Raw genomic sequence first — 18,864 nt, 5'->3', positions numbered from 1 at the left:
ATACATGTAACTCTGCTTAAAATGAAACAAAAAATAAATGGTTAAAAAATGTGAAGTGTTGTTTCGGTTTACACTTTACACAGTTGGCTTCAGGTTTCAAACAGTAAATTGAATTGTAAAATCGTCAAACCCATGCGTTATACAAGTCATATATTGAAACTGATCAAATGCAAGAGAACAAAGTGAGGGTTCAGCGGTTAAACTGTCTTTCTTAAAAAACAGTGTAAACTGAAGATCAAAGCTGGATGAAGTAGAAGTTACCGCTTTAATAGATATTTATTTTTATTCTCTAAAGTAGACTAATCGAAGTATTCATACAATTGCAACTTGTATGATATGGTTATTTTATGGTGTCTAGTGGGCTTCCCACATTACCCAAATTGACACAACTAGATGTACTTAAAATTAAGGCTAACAATTGGGTATATATTTAGAATATGATAAGACTTGTTAAACAAAAAAGTAAATATGGTTTTCTATTTTATGTTAGAGGTAAAAAGTACAAAACATTTAGATAAAACAAATAAATCTACTAAAAACTTTCATCACCAACATATACAAACGAACATGAACTAACATTCATGAACACATTATCGAACATTCACGAACACAACCGAACGACGAGACTCTGTTCATGTTCGTTTGTTTAAGTATTTGAATGAGATTTCTTGTTCATGTTCGTTCATTTATTAAACAAACAAACATAAACTAACTTCCCGTCAAACAGTTAATAATAATAATAATAATAATAATAATAATAATAATAATAATAATAATAATCATGTGTATTGGTTTTTATTTGTTCCAACTATCTCCTTTTGGTCGTTGCCAGTCCCAACTAATGAATTGGTTGCTGGCAGTCCCAACTTTTAACGTATTCGTTTATAACGGTCTGCGATTAACGGAATCCTAACACCATTAGTTGCAGGTTGCCAGAAAAACTTTTTGGTCGGAAAAGCCACATTCCTTTTTCCAGAAGACACCCACCCGAACACCGCCACCACCACCACGGCACCACCAATTGACTCACCACCAACCAACCACCACCACCTGAGCACCACCAAACGTTTCCGACGATGGTTCCAGGGTTCCGACGACCTCAATGACTGGTACTTTTACTAGAAAAATATTCCTAAAGGTCCGATACAAAGTTACAAAGATGTTTGAGGCAAAAATGCTGAGTTTTCCGGAAAAAAATGTGATTTTTCCGGCCAAAAACGTTTTTCCGGCAACCTGCAACTAACGACGTTAGGATTTTGTTAGTTGCGGACCGTTAGGAACAAATACGTTAAAAGTTGAACCGACACTTCGTCAGCAGCCAATTCGTTAGTCGGGACCGACGTCAGTAGTAATAATAATAATAATAATAATAATAATAATAATAATAATAATAAATTGTTACATAGACTGTGGTTGATTACGGATACACGGACCCTATCACCATCATCATCACCTCCAATAATAATTTTATAATTCTTCAACCTCATCATATATTCATAGCTTCATCTCTTTAATTTCAATTCAATTTGCTAATTTTGGTTCAAAATTCAACTCTCTACTTCATCATCATCCTGTTTTTCGCAAGGTTTGTGTTCATTTATGCATAATAATAATTATTATTAATCATCTTATTATTGCTTTGCGGATGGATCTACAACTGTTTATAGTTACTCAGTGTATCAGTTTCGTTGACTTACGGTTTAATTATTATTATTATTATTGAGATCTAAGAGCAAGTTTTAAGTTTAGGATTTGTTATTTGATGATGATGATTTGCATGTTAGGTTAATAATTAGTTAAGTTTTTGAGTTTGAGCCAAGGTTGCAAAAGTCGCTAGGCGGACCTTAGGCAGCCAACTGTGGAGTTGGGTGTACTCGGAGTACTTGGGAGTACTCGGAGAATACTCGGACATGGTAAATATAAATAAAATTAATTTTTGGATATTATGTATATGTCAAATATAATATGTTTACTAATATTTATAACAAAATAGGTGAATATCAATTTAAATAAAAGAAATACATTTTTAAATAATAAAATAATCTAAAAATTACTAATCATTAATTAAAAGATGATATTTGTTCGTTAATATTATTGAAATACGAATTTTGTTTTATTTTTTTGAGTCAAAATCGGTCCAAGTTCACCGATAAGATATGGTTCTGCTGAGGTTGACCACATTTGACGGATTCTTAGTAACTAGGCGGATTTACAGAAACTCACCTCGGCGACATACCTTGTAGCGAGTACTCGGAGAGTACTCGGCCTTGTAATCCTACTTTTACAACATTGGTTTGAGCTGCTTTAACTTTCGGTACTAGTTTGCGTTGTGCGGAGAGAAATTGTTCAGTTTTTATCAGTATTTGAACTAGAATTGATGTTTTAGCTGAAAACATAAGAATAGTCGAATATATCTAGAACTGTTTATAATTATTCGGTTACTAGTTTCGTTGAGTTAGGGCTTTGGTTATTGGATTTGAGATCTGAGAGCAAGTTTTATGTGTAGGATTTGCTATTTGATGATTTGGATGCTAAGTTAGGTTAGGTCTAAGTTTTCGAGTTGCTTTAACTTTCGGTGCACTTTTGGTTTACTTTTGGTACTAGCCTGCGTTGTGCGGAGAGAAATTGTGAGAATTGATGTCTTAAGCGAAACATACCTAGGTTTTGTTTTGATTATGCGTAATTTATGATTTTATTGCTTCGAAGATAGAATCTAGGGTTACGAATAGATCTGGAACTGTTTATAGTTGCTCAGTGTATTAGTTTTGTTGAGTTAGGGCTTGATTATTGAGATTGTTGAGGAAATTGAGATCTGAGAGCAAGTTTAAAGTTTAGGATTTGTTATTTGATGATGATTTGCATGTTAAGTTAGTGATTAGTTATTTTTATTATTTTGAGTTGCTTTAACTATTGGTACACTTTCGGTACTAGCCTGCGTTGTGCGGAGAGAGATCGTCCGGTTTTTTTCAGCATTTGGATGAGAATTGATGTCTTAAGCGAAAACATACCTAGGTTTTGTTTCGATTATGCGTAATTTATGATTTTATTGCTTCGAAGATAGAATCTACGGTTACGAATAGATCTGGAACTGTTTATAGTTGCTCAGTGTAGTTTTGTTGAGTTAGGGCTTGATTATTGAGATTGTTGAGGAAATTGAGATCTGAGAGCAAGTTTAAAGTTTATGATTTGTTATTTGATGATGATTTGCATGTTAGGTTAGTAATTAGTTAAGTTTTTGAGTTGCTTTAACTTTTTTTACACTACTAGCTTGCGTTGTGCGGTGAGAAATCATTCAGTTTTTCTTTTCAGCATTTGGACTAGAATTGATGTTTTAGCTGAACACATACCTAGGTTTTGTTTCGATTACCTGCATATATATCATTTTTTCCTTTGAAGATTGATTCTAGGGTTTCGGATGGATCTAGAACTGTTTATAGTTACTCAGTGTATTAGTTTTGTTGAGTTAGGGTTAGATTATTGAAATTGATATCTGAGAGCAAGTTTTAAGTGTAGGATTTGTTATTTCATGATTTGCATGTTAAGCTGGTTCGATTTTTGAGTTGCTTAAACATTTGGTACACTTGCGTTGTGGGGAGAGAAATCGTTCAGTTTATTTCAGCATTTGGATGAGAATTGATGTTTTAGGCGAAAACATACCTAGGTTATGATTGAAACTAGTGTTTTAGTGGCTTGTCAGCTTAAGTTGCGTTAGTTAGAGCCTTTTATTGGGAGGATACATCAAGGTCTAATTAGATGTTTAGGTGGTAAACATGTTATTTACTCTTAATTATGTATATAACTGCTTTGTATTGAAAGAATTTGTTACCTATGATGTCAATATTTGCTGTCAGTATTTGCACCGAAGTTCCATGTTTCAGCCTAAAACACACTCTGATGTAGCTACTGAATTGACATCTAAATAAGTTAAAAGTTTATGAATCATTTACATGTCAATTCAGTAGCAACATAAGTCATTTTAGACCGAAACATGAGTTCATGTGCAAACACTGATGTCAGTAGTAACAGTTCTCTCAATACAAAACAAGTATATGCCTTAATTAGAGTTGATAATTTTTTTTACCAATTAAGCATGCATATAATTAAAGAATGAAATCTATACTTTGTAGAATCTTGATGCCTACTTACAACAAAAGACTCTAAATAGCGCAACTTTAATAGATGAACCATTTACACACCGGTTTCAGTTAGAACTCATGTCTGTTTTTCACAGAAACATGAACTATGGTCTAAATGTTGAGAAAAACTGAACGATTTCCTTTACACGAAGCAGGCTCTACCCTGGACATCGCTTGGGGCTAGGGCTGTTCACGAGTCGAGCCCCAGTCAAGCCAGGGTGGTTTCGAGCTCGGGCTTGAAATTAAACAGGGCAACTCAGCTGGGCTCTAGCTCGAATTTGAAGTTAAACGAGCTTAAGATCGAGCCAACGAGCCGGGCCATGACCCGAGTCGAGCCTTGGTCGATTTTGGCTCGGTTACAAAAATGAGCCAACTCAGCTCAGGATGTTTCAAATCAAGTTTTTTTTAGCTAGTTTTATTCGAGCTTTTATCGAGCGAGCCACAAGCCCAAGTTGGGGCGTTACCAGAAACCTCCACCAAGGGTTTACTGTTGTCCCTTACTCTCTTTGAACCCCCATGTTCATTGGTGCATGAAATAAGAATAATCATGAACGAGTGTGTACTCCGCACCCCCTAACTCGTATCAATCTATAGTCTTACATCCCATTAGTCTTTAAGTAAACACGATTACCTAAGTAGCTAAAATCACCCACAAATCATGTTAGATAATTTTTCTAATCCAAATGTATGTAGGTAATAACTAAAGATTTTGAACTTCATGCTCATAAAAGATTGAACCAAACCAGTGTATGTTTGTTATAGAAGTAAACAAGCAGTTGAAGAATGGTTGATCATGGTCCTTGAAAGAACTGCTAGTCTAAGTACTTTTTATTACTTCTCAGTTTTATTATTATATATTTTTCTGATTTGGTGTTATTGCACTTTTAACAGTTATAGTTTGATTGCTCCTCTTATCAAGTGATTTGAAACTTTAAACTATAGCAGCAATAGGAAATGATCAAAAGGTTATTTCTATCCTTCATTTGTTTCAACCCTTTTTGTATGCATTGCATTTAAATAAAAACAATTTGACATTTTTTTAATTATTTTTGCTATTTGTTCAGGAACAAACATGGATCATTTTAACGTGAAACAAATACCATGTCTCAGTGTATAGAAGGGGTCAAGCATATATTTGCTTCCCTGCTACGCTGCTGTGATCTTGAATTGTATAAACGGTCGAGAGGCCTTGACGATCCTGAAATTCTAGCTAGAGAGACAGTGTGTATGCTACCAGTTAAACTTTATATAATTTTTATATAAATTTATCATTTTTGACGGGCACTCATCTTTGTTGATGATCTTAAATGTCATTTTGGAAAATAATTAAACATGCTAATATTTATCTTTGCTTCATTCATGATAAAACGAAGCTGACCTCTTGCTGAAAAAGGTTATTATTTCTGTAATACAGTTAGTGTAAGTGAAATTGAGGCACTTTATGAGTTATTTAAGAAGATTAGCAGTGCAGTTATTGATGATGGGCTGATTAATAAGGTAATTATGATGTTTCTTTTTCTTATTCTCCATCATTGTTTTCTATTTGCCAGCTGCAAGAATCTAACCTTGATATACGTTGCAGGAAGAGTTCCAGTTGGCATTGTTTAAGACAAATAAAAAAGAAAGCTTGTTTGCTGACCGGGTATGTGCTTTTATAATAACCGGTTATTTTCTCATAATATACTTTACAATTCGAAAAAAAAAACCTAGCAATATAAATAATTTTTATTTTCTATTTTCTATATTCTTATTTTGTTGTTAAGTTGTAAGAAAATTTATGAAATCCTTTTATTACTGGTCTACTTCAGGTGTTTGACCTGTTTGACACGAAGCATAATGGGATATTGGGCTTTGAGGAGTTTGCTCGCGCACTCTCAGTATTTCATCCTAACGCCCCGATTGATGATAAGATTGAATGTAAGTTAACTTTTTAGAATTAGTTTCATGTGTGTTAGTAATAAGGCACTTTCCTTCATGAATACACAGTTTTCAGTTTAGGATTTTGGCAATGCAGGAGTCATTATGTTAAGTGATTTCTGTCTACAGGATTTACTTGATCTGAATTAAAAACATTAGTTTTTTTTTTCTTTTACTTTTTCTCCTTTTTATCTTCCTTGCGGAAGGTATTCTTTTGATATTTGGCTAAATTGTTAAAACACAGGCATTAATATAGATGTAAAGCGACTGTTGCAATTGTTATGAGACTGATATTGTATGTTCATACACACACACACACACACACATACATGAGGGACATTCAATAGCTGATTTAAGTAGAGAATTGCGAGAACCATATAAACACGTGTATATATATTGCTTTAAAACTGTGATACGCATGGCGGTTACGTACACGCGATTATGCACAGTTTTGTACTTAAGTCTTGGTTTTGTATCAAACGCGCCCCTATATATCGTATGATGGAGAATCTCTTATTCTATTTTTCTTTGTTGTTTATATATGCAGTTTCTTTTCAGCTTTACGATCTTAAGCAGCAAGGTTTTATAGAGAGGCAAGAGGTAATTAATTTACTTTCTTAGATTAAAAAGCTCTCCTTTTTAGCCATTTTTCATTACTAAAGTCTGGAATTAGTTTTGGGCTTATGGGCTCTTATTATTGCTCCTGGTTTTCTTATAAACAACAACCCCCCCCCCCCCCCCCCCCCGGGCGCGTATATTTTTATATAAAGTAATAATCCTGTTTCAAAACTGAACACTATTGGAGTTCAATTGTCAAGTTGAAATGTTGAGTTTGCTTTATATTTGACTAGTAGTCTGCACACTGATGATTCAGTCAACTTGTCATCATGCAGGTCAAACAAATGGTGGTAGCTACCCTTGCCGAGTCAGGCATGAATCTTTCAGATGATGTCATCGAGAGCATCATTGACAAGGTGCTTTATCTGATCCTTTTTCTTGGTTCAAAATCCAGACACTTGTTTGTTTTAAACTTCTTATACTATGGTTTTGTTTTTAAAGTATACATGGAGTTAGACTGTTAGAGCCAATTTCATTTTACCTATTTGACCTGTAATCGATAAACATAGGGTTAATAACTTAAATACAATAAAAATAACACTATATTTTCTTATTTTTCATGAACTTGATAAAGCAAATTCATCATTTTTGCAAAAATAAAATAACATTATATCATCTTATTTTCACCAATTTAAGAGTTAGCTAGTTGTTCAAACTTCAAAACATAGTATTAAAAGCCGTCGCTTCTTGCGCCTAAGCATATTTTATTTTCTAAGCGAGGCCCAATATATGCGCTTTTAGTTCCTAGGCCCTTGCTTTTTGAAATTGACGACACCTTTGTTGGTATTGATGACCGATCAAGAACAATGATCATTTGAACCTTTACTATTTATTACGTTTTGAACACTTTGGTACTTTACTTTGAACATTTTGTTATTCAAATTTTGGAATTACATTTGAATCTTGACTCTTTTAGAACTTTTGGTAGTATTAGAAAATTTTAAATGTTATATCATAGCTCTTGTTTATTTTATAAATTTATATGAAGAATAGTATTATTTTTCTAATACATAATATATTTAATTTTATATTTAAGTGCACGTTTTTTTCTATTCGGCCCTCACTTTTTTCGCGCCTTGCGCCTAGGCGAGGCCAATGCGCCCTGAGTGCGCCTAGCGTCTTAGATAACTATGGTTCAGAAAAAAAAATAAAAAAAAAATCAAAAGTACGTGCATTTTAGACAAGGTTATGCACTTCCATATGCATATATTAGTTTAGTTACTTTTTTGCACATTTTCACAAGTTGAGGGACTTCGATATAAGCATGTATGTTGGTTTTTTTATCTTATTAACCCTAAAATATAACCCAAGTTGGCCCGTTTTTGCAAATAGGATGGAATGTAGGTGTGAATACCATGGAGACGAGTTTTGTTTATGTAACATAGTAATAAGTAAATAATAGAAATATTAACTTAAAAGTGTTACTTTGTTTAGACCTTTGAAGAAGCGGATACAAAACATGATGGGAAAATAGACAAGGAAGAATGGAGGAGTCTTGTACTGCGACATCCGTCCCTCTTGAAGAATATGACGCTTCAGTACCTCAAGTAAGTTCGTTCGGTTTTTTTATTTGTTTTCTAAAATTAAAAGATCTTACAGACGAAAGCTGCAACAATTTACTCTTGGTATAAACACGCGTACCTTTTATTTAACTTTTGTAAATTATTGAATAGGGATATCACGACAACGTTTCCGAGCTTTGTTTTTCACTCGAGAGTAGAGGATACCTAAGGGACCGAAGGTGGAGGTTTGTGTGGTTTTGTTGTATTTAAATTATTTTATGGTTTTGTTTTATAATGTCTCGAAACAGAGGTGACTTTGTGGATATACTTTGGTTTTTGATTGATTTAATTTATTTATGATTTCAACTAAGCGTGGCAAATTGGACGGGCTGGGCGGGTTAAGTTGACAAGTTAGAACGAGTTCGTGTCAATATGAGCTCTGAACAAAAATGAGATCGGGTTAAATGAGTTGTTTTTAAAGATACATTATTTTGGTTCGAATCATGAGTTCAAGCCAAAATAAAGTCGGGTTGAAATGAGTCGTTTTAAAAAAAGAGTATTAAAATAGACTGTTTTGGCTTGAACTCATTTTGATCCAAACCAAATTTATATATTATTAAAAACAACACGTTCAAAAGGGGGTCGCGGTGCAGCTTGTTGCCCGCTTATCCACCTCTCTATTGTAATTGGATCATTTTCTTTAATAATAATAATAATAATAATAATAATAATAATAATAATAATAAATTTGTACAACCCAAAAAATACAAAAAAAAACTCGTTTTGACCTGATCTCATTTTTTCTCAGAACTCATTCTAACTTGTCAGCTTAACCCGCTCAGCCCGTCCAAACCAAAAAACTAAGCCGTCTATAGATGAGCGCTCACGTAACGAAAGCCAATTGAAATGCTTTATTCAACTCTATGTAAATTGTGAGATTGACTTATCAATTTTTACGAACCATAAATTTAGTTGTTACACAACTACGTAAAGTGGCAACGAGATTGGTTCACAATCTCCGTCTTCATTGGCCGCTTTCTAACCATTCCCTATTAACAGCAACCTCAAGGATCAATCATCTACGCTCCTTCATATCCGTTGCCAAAAGGATAACGGTGTTTTAAGGTTGTATCTTTTAGTTTCTTTCTATTCTATCCTATTCTCGTTTCTACATGCTCAAGTTCTTAAATCCCCATCTTCGCCAATCACCATCGAGCGACCGACGACAATAGTACCGATTGGATTTTTTTGTTTACTTTTTTTAAAATTAAGACAACTGATTTGAGTCATGAGTTGGATTGAGTTGTTTCAAGTTACATGAAAACGTTTTACACATGAAAATCATTTTTTTTTTCTATTTTTTTATACAAAAGTACTTCTTGATTAATTATTATTATACAGTTTGGCATATTAAGTTAAAGGTATAATTAAACAAGTGAAAACAAGTAAATACATTATGTTATAAATTATAAAAAGGAATGAAAAAGTAGCAACAAACGAAAGTGTTTTTCTGGCTTTTTCTTTCCATGAAAACCAGGAGAATGCTTTTATAAAGATATTATTATATCCAAACCTACAATTACTAAATCTAGATTAAATGTTCTAGTCACTTGTACAATTTGCTTCAGAATTTGTGTTTTGCTTGATTAGCTTATAAACTAAAAGATTGGGCCATGGGCTGCCTTTCAAATAAATCATGACATTGGCCCAAAACATCCGTCCCAAATCAGATTTTACTGGATTTTGGACATCTGGTCCCTACCACTTATATGTGACACAGAGGTGTACAAACCGAGTATTTTCAGGAACCAGAACTGGTTATGGCATCGTTAATAAAAGTCAAGAACCGGGTCGGGTAGGAACAGGCTCGGGTATGATCGGGTATTTGATGGATTTGTCGGGTTTTTATCGGGTTCGAATCAGGTCGGGTTTTGACCAGGTTGGGTGGAACTGGTTCCCACGGATCCGAATGTTGTTCCCGGGAGAAACCAAGAACCCGGTCCGTACCCATGGGTCGGGTAGGATCAGGTCCATATCAGTTTTTTGTGCATCTCTAATGTGATGCACTATGGTGGTTTGCTTCAGTTGATCAATTCAGTTATCTATATACATATAATTATGGGTGTATAAAATACCCAAACCCGAATAAGCTAATTAGAGAGAAAATAATTTTTAAGTGACTTTATTGATATTTTTATTGAAATATTTTGAAAGCTTGACTTTTACTATATTTATCTTTTAAACTAATAGTCTATTATGTAAATTAACAATTTAATGGCTGCAAATATATGCAACACAATAATTAGGTCCTAGGAAAAATACTTTTAATGAAAATGAAAATCCACAACAATATTGAAACTTAAGTAGTTTTTTTTAAATACAGTGTTATTTAAAATATTATTTTATTTTAGAAAAAAGAAAAAGGATAATTTGGGTTGTTTATAAGGTGTGTTTGTCTCTTCTTTTGATAGTACTTGGTGTTTTTATGTATACTTTCATCTTTTAGGGGTTTCCAACTTTCCATCACTTTCTTTCAACCTTTTAGTATTTTTTTTTTCTTTTTCATATTTTCCTGTTTTGTATGTGCCTTTGGAACTAAGTTGTCCCCATTTTGTATATGAATCACATGGAATCCTTGGAAAAAAATAATTAAATATATATATATATATTCAATATTTATATATTTCATGTCTTATTATATAATATATAGATGTCTTGAATTATATAAAACCGACCTATTTTTGAGAAAATTAAGTCTAAAGTTCACAAATAATAATTTTGTATGTCTACTTTATTTCATATATCATCCATCATAAAAGACTCGGAAAGTTTTATGCACACCAAGTAGATTCGTGAAGATAAACGAAAAGTAGATTCAATATTGCATTCTCGAAAAAAAGTTGACGATGTACACGCTAGCTTTCATAGATACACAAAACTTATTCATGTGTTTAACTATATAATTATCACTACCAAAAAAAACTTCTAAGATAATCATTAGTATAAAACTAAACTAACATAATTTAATTTGACAAGGAGCTTCGAGAAGCCATCGAAGACATAGTTGTATGTGGAGGCCCGTTCTTTGGTGATCTTCAGTGGCGACTTGCATCCTTACCGATGCGCTTGGGGGGTTTAGGCCTTCTTTCGGCTCATGATGTTGGGGTTTACGCTTTTGTAGCGTCGATGGCTCAGTCTTAGAAGCTACATAATCACATCTTAAGGAATAGCGGAGTTGTCGACCTGGACTCAGACTACGTGCAAGCCCTGGAACTCCTAAATGGCGCTCTCCCAGACTTTGACATTGGCGGTTTCTCTAATAAGGACACCGCCCCACCAAAGCCTCAAAAAACTTTGGCGAATGCCCTTTTTGGCAAAATCGCTCAGAGCCTGGGAGAAGTTTTTGGATTGTCCCCCCGACAGAAGGCGGTTATTGAATGCTTACAAGGTCCTCATGCCCAAGATTTTCTGACCGTTATCCCGATTGATGGCTTGGGCCAAAGCATGTCCGCGGTCGAGTATAGGACCATTCTTAAGTACCGTTTGATGGTCCCAATGTACTCAGAAGACGAAACATGTCCGATCTTCCGTAAGACTTGCCTGGATAAATTCGGAGAGCATGCGGTTCATTGCAAGGAGATGCCTGGGTTCAAATACCGACATGATTGGGTGCGGGACGTTCTTTGAGACATCTTAAGGCGAGCTGGGATATCACCTAAAAAGGAAGCCCCCGTAAACTTCCTTACAGTCCCCACGGAAGGGAGATCCACTCTATGACCGGCATATTTACTCGTCTTTGGTTGGTCCGGGGGAAAACACGCTTGTGTTGACTTCACAGGGGTATCTCCCTTAGCTGGTTTGAGGGATAATGAGTTTGTAGCTGGGCAAACAATGAAAATAGTTGAAACGAAGAAGGTGGAGAAACATGCTAAAGTCTGCGAAGAGAACCAACATGTTTTTGTCCCTTTGGCTTTTGATACATTTGGCTCATTGGCTCCGGAAGCTATCCGTTTCCTAACCAGGGTCCAACGGGTTGTGCATAGCAATGTGTCGACTCCAAAGGGGCAGGGGTATGTCTTTAGCAGGTTAGGGTTTGCAATTCAGAAAGGGGTGTCGGCGCAGCTTGTTGCTCGCCTACCTGCTATGTTGATGTAATATCTATGTTTCTATATTATGAAAGAAATATATTATTAAGATTGATTTAAAACAAAAAAAAATAATATTAGTAGATACCTTTTTATATTGTTAATAAGAAAGATAGTGTATATATAGTCCGTGACCTAAGAATGCTCCACGAGGGGTGGCAGAGGTCGATCTAAGCAATATATAAAATATTAAATATAAAATATAAATATATAATAACTAATATTCTCATATTGCATGGAATTAAATTGTAATTAAAGCATTTGGTGGAACATGTTCCTCATTTATTCTCACAAAAAGCACCCGACAAGATTTGCATTTTATTAATTTATTAAAAATCCCATATTTTAATTTTCATGTAGAATAAATCTACTCTTTTGTTTTCCTTACAAAAGACACCATGAATTCTTTTGAATGGTTTAAATTTTATTAAAATCAACTTAAATTTACTAATGTTAATAAAGATACTATTATGCTAGTTAACTAATCGATCGTGTCTCAAAATCCTGATGTGCAACAAATGGAGGAGGCAAGCATAAGTAGGTTTTCACGGGTTTTGTTTGATCCGTTCAAAATTAGTTGATTCATTCGTGATGTGCCCGTTAACTCAACCGTAACAATGTAAATAAGGGTTTCTGATTTATTTTTACAGTCTGATCATTTAGTTTTTGAAACACTAAATAAGTTTAATGTGGAATGTGTCAAAGCAGTTGAAGGGAATGCATTGAACGACATTTTTTCAAAGATAGATAATTGTATACTTATATAGTTAACACAAAGTAACTAAATGTATGTGTTATATTTAAAATAAAACTTTATAGTAGTAAATCACTAAATTGTGCTCAAATTCAAGGTAAAAGTTGTTGTGGTATAATGATTAAAAGTTTAAAACTAATAATATAGATCAAATATATATGGAAGTGTAAATGAGGAAAAGTAAAGGTATAGTTATAACTTATAAGCATTTAACTTTTTTAAAAGAAAATTAACCAAAATCACCTTCCATTAAAATTTGAATTTCAAAATGCACTTCAAATCCAAAACTTTATACCCTTTTTTTAACATGAATTTTTTTATATAGTAAAATCTCTCAAACTTAAATATTTAATCTTTCTAGTTTGTGTTGGGGTCGCTTATTTTAAACAACTTATAACTTATTAACTTTTTGAAAACTAATAAGGTGTTTGTGAATTGTGATTGCTTATATTGTGAGAGAAAAAGTTTCATAAGTTACACATTTTTAACTTATTTAACATATTGAAAAGTTATAAGAAGGTAAAATAAGGAATCCCAAACACCCTCTAAAAACCGTTGGAATAAGCATGTGCTAAACATAATTACCAGATCAGGTTGCCCCACATCTATAAAAAAACACAATTTAGATCTAAATATTGGCAATAAACAATAATTAATTTCCATTCTTCTATCTCTTCTTTTCATTTCTTAATTCCTATTTATGATGTAAAGATAAAACAAATCCCTGGGATTAGGGTTAATTCTTTGCCATCTTTTATGACCAAATCTTCCTTTTCAAGTCAATTTATCCACCATAATACATAAAATTTACTCTTTTAAACCAAAGTAAAAATAATTATTCTGATATAATTACTGTGGTGTTATATAGACAAAATTAAAGAGGTGGGGGGAGGGGTATACATATTTTTTTAAAATTTTTAATTGTTTTAGAAAAGAAAATTTTATAAAACAGCTAGCCACATACCAACATAATACACCCCACTCCACAAGCCGAGAGAGGCCATACCAAAGAAAAACATCTAATTGAATTTACATCACTTAGAGCACTCTATGAATTTTTGGACCTATATTTGTATTACAAAATACCAAGAGATCTTATCTCACCAATAATATCTTCAAATATGTTATTTTGGGCCAATTTTCTTTTCTTATTTTACATGATAAAATTTTGAGCTCAAATAGCAAAACTGAAAAAACCGAAACCGAAAGATTTTCTCCAACAACTGAAGTTTCGGTTTTAGACCAAAACCGACTGAAACCGAACTTTTTGAAACTTATAGTTTTGCTTCACATTTAGAATAATAATAATAATAATAATAATAATAATAATAATAATAATAATAATAAAGAAAAGGTGTGAAACATAGATTTGTGATAAGTGACACCTTGGCTGTCTTTGTCTATTGGTTCAAAGCCAAATTCAAGTACTTATCAATGAAATAAGCCAAAAATATAGTAACATGGGGTATGAAGTATGAACCACCCTCACTCTTGTTGTGGGTTGTTTGGGTGGTGACCACACTATATATACACATTTTATGGTCATTGGACCACCACACCATTTGGCTTGTTTAAGCTTTCATAATTTCATTTACAAACAAAAACATACCATATCAACTGGACCATTATTCCCATGATATTCACAAGATTTATCGTATCGGTTCGTTCTTGTTAACATGTGTGTGATATCAATGTGGATACGATTCACGATTTTCTTTAGATGAAGGGAATGAGGGTCAGAGGAGGTCAGGAGTCAAGATGAGCGGATTGAATATGTTATATGAGTTTAGGAAACATACATTCGTTAAGTATTTAAATGGATGTTATAAAATAGCTACTACACTAATTGTACGAGTTAGAATTCCTGTTTCTACGCGTCCTTTTCTTTTTTTCAACTTTTTTTTTTCATTTGACTTGTTTAATCAATTTAATTAAAAAATAATTGTACGAGTGGTTACTAGTTACTACTAAGCATTGTATTGATGCGACGTGTAAATTTTCAGATAATGAGTTCTTCTTGACCTAGAGGTGTGCAAGAAACCGAAAAAACCAATCCAAAACCGAAAAACCAAAAAATACAAACCAAAAAAACTTAACCGAAGCAAAAAACCAAAGATTTGGTTTTATGTTTTTGTAAAAACTGAACCGATTTATGTTTTATTTTAAATAATTTATAAGAATTTAATAAATATGTAACTCATAATTTTGGTCAAATGTATAATGGTCTATCAGTTAAAATGAACAAAAGTATTTTATACTTGAATTCATTATTTTCAAGCTCAAATGGCAAAAACTGAAAAACCGAAACCGAACTAAAACCAAAACAAAAACAAAAACTGAAAAACCGAAATTGAAAAAACTGAAACTAAACAGTTAAAAAAATCCAAAAACCATAGATTTGTGTTTTGGTTTCATTTTAGCCAAAACCGTACCGAACCACACCACGTACCCCGTTCACGTTGCACACAAGTTTTTAACTTTATGGAAATTTAAATGGAAAATATATAGGAAATTGAGAATTAAAGTAAAAAAACATAGTGGGGGTCATTGAACTACATGTCTATTGCTGACATTTACTTCCCATGAAAACCATAACTAAAAACATGCAAGAAAAGATACCAAACCCCTACATTAACATGCATAAAGCTAAGTGCCAAAATACCTTTAATTTTCATGACATAAAAGGTAAAAAAATCACTCATATCTACCTTTTAGTAACTTTCATAACATTTAATAAAGATTCATCACATTTGGTGTAAACTTTAATAATAGAAAAGTTACACTTTAATGTATTGAACGGTTTTACAAAAATTAACCTCAACTTACAATTTTTAATTTATTTTTAATAATAGTCGCCGAATAATCTCTATTTGATCAAAACTGAAAACTTTATATATAAAGTTTACTATATATACATTATACAATATATATTTGAAAAGTAACATGTATGTTGCAATCCGATTAATCCATATTAATCTCGATTAATTGTTAGTCCATACCCGCCGTCAAATTAACGTCTAACGAATTTTACAACGTAAAAACTAATTCATAAGCAACAATGGTTATCAACAACCATTTTCTAAACTTTACAGATTCAGGTGGACGATCATGTACGTTTGTCTTAACATTAACGATTGTAAATGAACGAACATAAACATTTTCTAATATAAATAAACAGCATTAACGATTGCAAACGAACGAACACAAACAAACATCTTTAAACATAAAGAAACAACCGCGACGCGTGTTAGTTAATACAAACCAACTTTTCAATTTGTGTTCAAGCCTAACATGCTACACATACCACTTTTACAATACAAATCATAAAAGGACAGTAGGTTGCAATATAAATATTGTACACTAAAGCAACAAAAACATAAAAAAAACATAAGTGCAATGTGATCTAGATCTCTTCTTCTACAATCCCTCTATAAACAAAACATCCATCAACAATCCCCATAAAACACACCATCTCTTCTCTTCTTTCTCCTATTCTCTTCAATACAATAGCATCAATGCATGCATCCTTAAGAAACCCTAATAATATCATTATTATTACTATTACTTCAATCTTCTTATTCATCTTCACATTCTCAAGTCTTTCTTATGCCATTGACACACAAGGCCAAGCACTTATCCAATGGAAGACAAAGTTAACCACTCCAACAAATGTTTTAAACTCATGGAACCCATTAGACTCAACTCCATGCAATTGGGTTGGTATTACATGCAACACAAATTCCCATGTTGTAAATATTCATTTAAACAATATGAATATTCATGGACCATTACCTTCCAACTAATGAGTATTTAAATTCAATAACCCTTTCATCCTCGAATCTCACTGGGACTATCCCGAAGGAGTTCGGGGACTATCTCGAGCTTACAGAAATCGATATTTCCGATAATTCGATTACCGGACCCATCCCGAGTGAAATTTGTAAGTTGTCGAAGCTCGAAACATTTGCGGTTAGCACGAATGCTATCGAAGGCGAGATCCCGGATTCGATTGGGAATCTTTCGAGTCTTAAGAACTTGATTCTCTTTGATAATCAGTTATCCGGAGATATTCCTAAGAGTATTGGCAAATTAAGGAATCTTGAAGTGATCCGAGCAGGCGGGAACAAGAATTTGAAAGGCGAGATCCCGGAGGAAATCGGGAATTGTAGTAATTTAGTTACGTTAGGGCTGGCGGAAACCAGCGTTTCTGGCCAGCTTCCCAGAAGTATCGGGAAGCTGGCACGGGTCCAGACAATAGCAATCTACACATCACTATTGTCTGGACCAATTCCCGATGAGCTTGGGAACTGTTCCAATTTAAGGAATCTTTATCTATACCAGAACTCGATTTCTGGTTCCATCCCGAGCTCACTCGGGAATCTCAAAAAGCTTGAAAGCTTATTATTATGGCAAAACAATTTAGTTGGGACAATCCTGAGTGAGCTCGGGACCTGTCCCGAGCTCATAACCATTGACTTATCCGAAAACTCATTAACCGGAAACATTCCAATGAGTTTTGGAACCCTGGTCTACATTCAGGAGCTGCAACTATCCGTCAACAAATTAACCGGCGAAATCCCGGATTCGCTCACGAATTGTGTTTCGATTACTCATTTCGAAATCGATAACAATCAGATCACCGGCGAGATTCCGAAATCCATCGGTAACTTACAAAACATGTCTATATTTTTTGCTTGGAATAATAATATTACTGGCAACATTCCAACATCTTTATATAAATGTCACAATTTACAAGCAATTGATCTTTCATATAACCAACTGTACGGTACAATCCCAAGACAGTTATTTTCCCTCCAAAATCTAACCAAATTGTTGTTGATTTCCAACGGGTTAACCGGTTTTATCCCGCGGGAGATTGGAGGGTGCAAGAGCTTGTATCGGTTGCGAGTTAATAATAATCGCCTTTCGGGTATTATTCCATTGGAAATTGGAAGTTTAAAGATGTTAAATTTCGTTGATTTGAGCAACAATAAGCTCGTTGGAGCGATTCCGACAACCCTTTCAGGTTGTCGGAATCTTGAGTTTTTTGACGCGCATTCGAACGCGTTATCTGGTGGGTTCTTGGGTCAATTCCCCGCGAGCTTGAAGTTTTTAGACGTGTCGGATAACGGGCTTTCGGGCCCGTTGGGCCCGAATGTCTGGTCGTTGACCGAGTTGACTAAACTTAATTTGGGGAAGAATGGGTTTTCGGGCGAGTTTCCGCCCGAGATTCGGTTTTGTAGGAAGCTACAAATGTTGGATGTTGGGGATAATGGGTTTTCGGGTGAGATACCGAAAGAGTTCGGGCAAATTCCGTCGTTGGAAATCGCTTTGAATCTAAGTTGCAATCAGTTCACCGGCGAACTCCCGCAGGAGTTCGCCAGGCTAAGCAAGTTAGCGAGTCTAGATATTTCCCGGAATAAATTATCCGGGGAGTTGACCATTCTTACAAGGCTTCAAAACCTCGTATCGTTAAACGTGTCCGGTAACAACTTCCTTATTGGATGTAACCCTAACTGGGCTAGGCCCATTAGGGTACCATGATGTGGCCATGAGGCTCCCTATATAAGGAGGTCTCCACCTCCTTATTAAGGGTTGTTGTTCTCAATAAGAGCCACCACCATAACCATTTTTGTGTCTGTAAACAAAAGATCCTCGAGATTTCTTAGCAGTCACCTCCACACCCCCAAAAGCCATTGCAGATCTGAGCGGAGGAGAGCGAGATTTGGTTACATCATCCTGTAGAAGACGATCCGAACTATGCCTGGTACGTTTCGTGTTTCTTCATTGGC

General features: G+C 34.2%; 1 protein-coding gene across 2 annotated transcripts; it reads left to right on the top strand.

The window, feature by feature from the left end:
- The first annotated feature begins 1,534 nt into the window (after positions 1–1,534).
- Positions 1,535–8,619, top strand: LOC143550914 (calcineurin B-like protein 3). Of its 2 annotated transcripts, XM_077041464.1 has the most exons (10): positions 1,535–1,585; positions 5,028–5,101; positions 5,201–5,361; positions 5,551–5,633; positions 5,719–5,778; positions 5,945–6,053; positions 6,601–6,653; positions 6,947–7,027; positions 8,106–8,218; positions 8,345–8,619. In XM_077041464.1, exons 3-10 carry the CDS (start codon positions 5,238–5,240, stop codon positions 8,400–8,402), a joined length of 681 nt encoding a protein of 226 aa, XP_076897579.1. In that variant the 5' UTR covers positions 1,535–1,585; positions 5,028–5,101; positions 5,201–5,237; the 3' UTR covers positions 8,403–8,619. The 2 variants fall into 2 exon arrangements, with proteins under 2 accessions (XP_076897579.1, XP_076897580.1); XM_077041465.1 differs by lacking the exon at positions 5,028–5,101 and having other exon boundaries at positions 1,565–1,585.
- Positions 8,620–18,864: the final 10,245 nt, after the last annotated feature.

The sequence above is a fragment of the Bidens hawaiensis genome, unplaced genomic scaffold (genome assembly GCF_021521415.1).
Source record: "Bidens hawaiensis isolate Kalapana, Puna unplaced genomic scaffold, B.hawaiensis_p1.1 tig00016203_1, whole genome shotgun sequence".
Classification (NCBI taxonomy): domain Eukaryota; kingdom Viridiplantae; phylum Streptophyta; class Magnoliopsida; order Asterales; family Asteraceae; genus Bidens; species Bidens hawaiensis.
The sequence above is the reverse complement of the archived record's forward strand: the minus strand, read 5'-3'. Positions and strand labels throughout refer to the sequence as shown.

Excerpts from the sequence above, each read along its gene's own strand:
- LOC143550914 (XM_077041464.1), top strand. The coding sequence starts at position 5,238 with ATGTCTCAGTGTATAGAAGGGGTCAAGCATATATTTGCTTCCCTGCTA. Across the intron at positions 5,779-5,944 it reads AAAGCTTGTTTGCTGACCGG|GTGTTTGACCTGTTTGACAC; the intron begins GTATGTGCTTTT and ends GGTCTACTTCAG. Across the intron at positions 6,654-6,946 it reads GTTTTATAGAGAGGCAAGAG|GTCAAACAAATGGTGGTAGC; the intron begins GTAATTAATTTA and ends GTCATCATGCAG.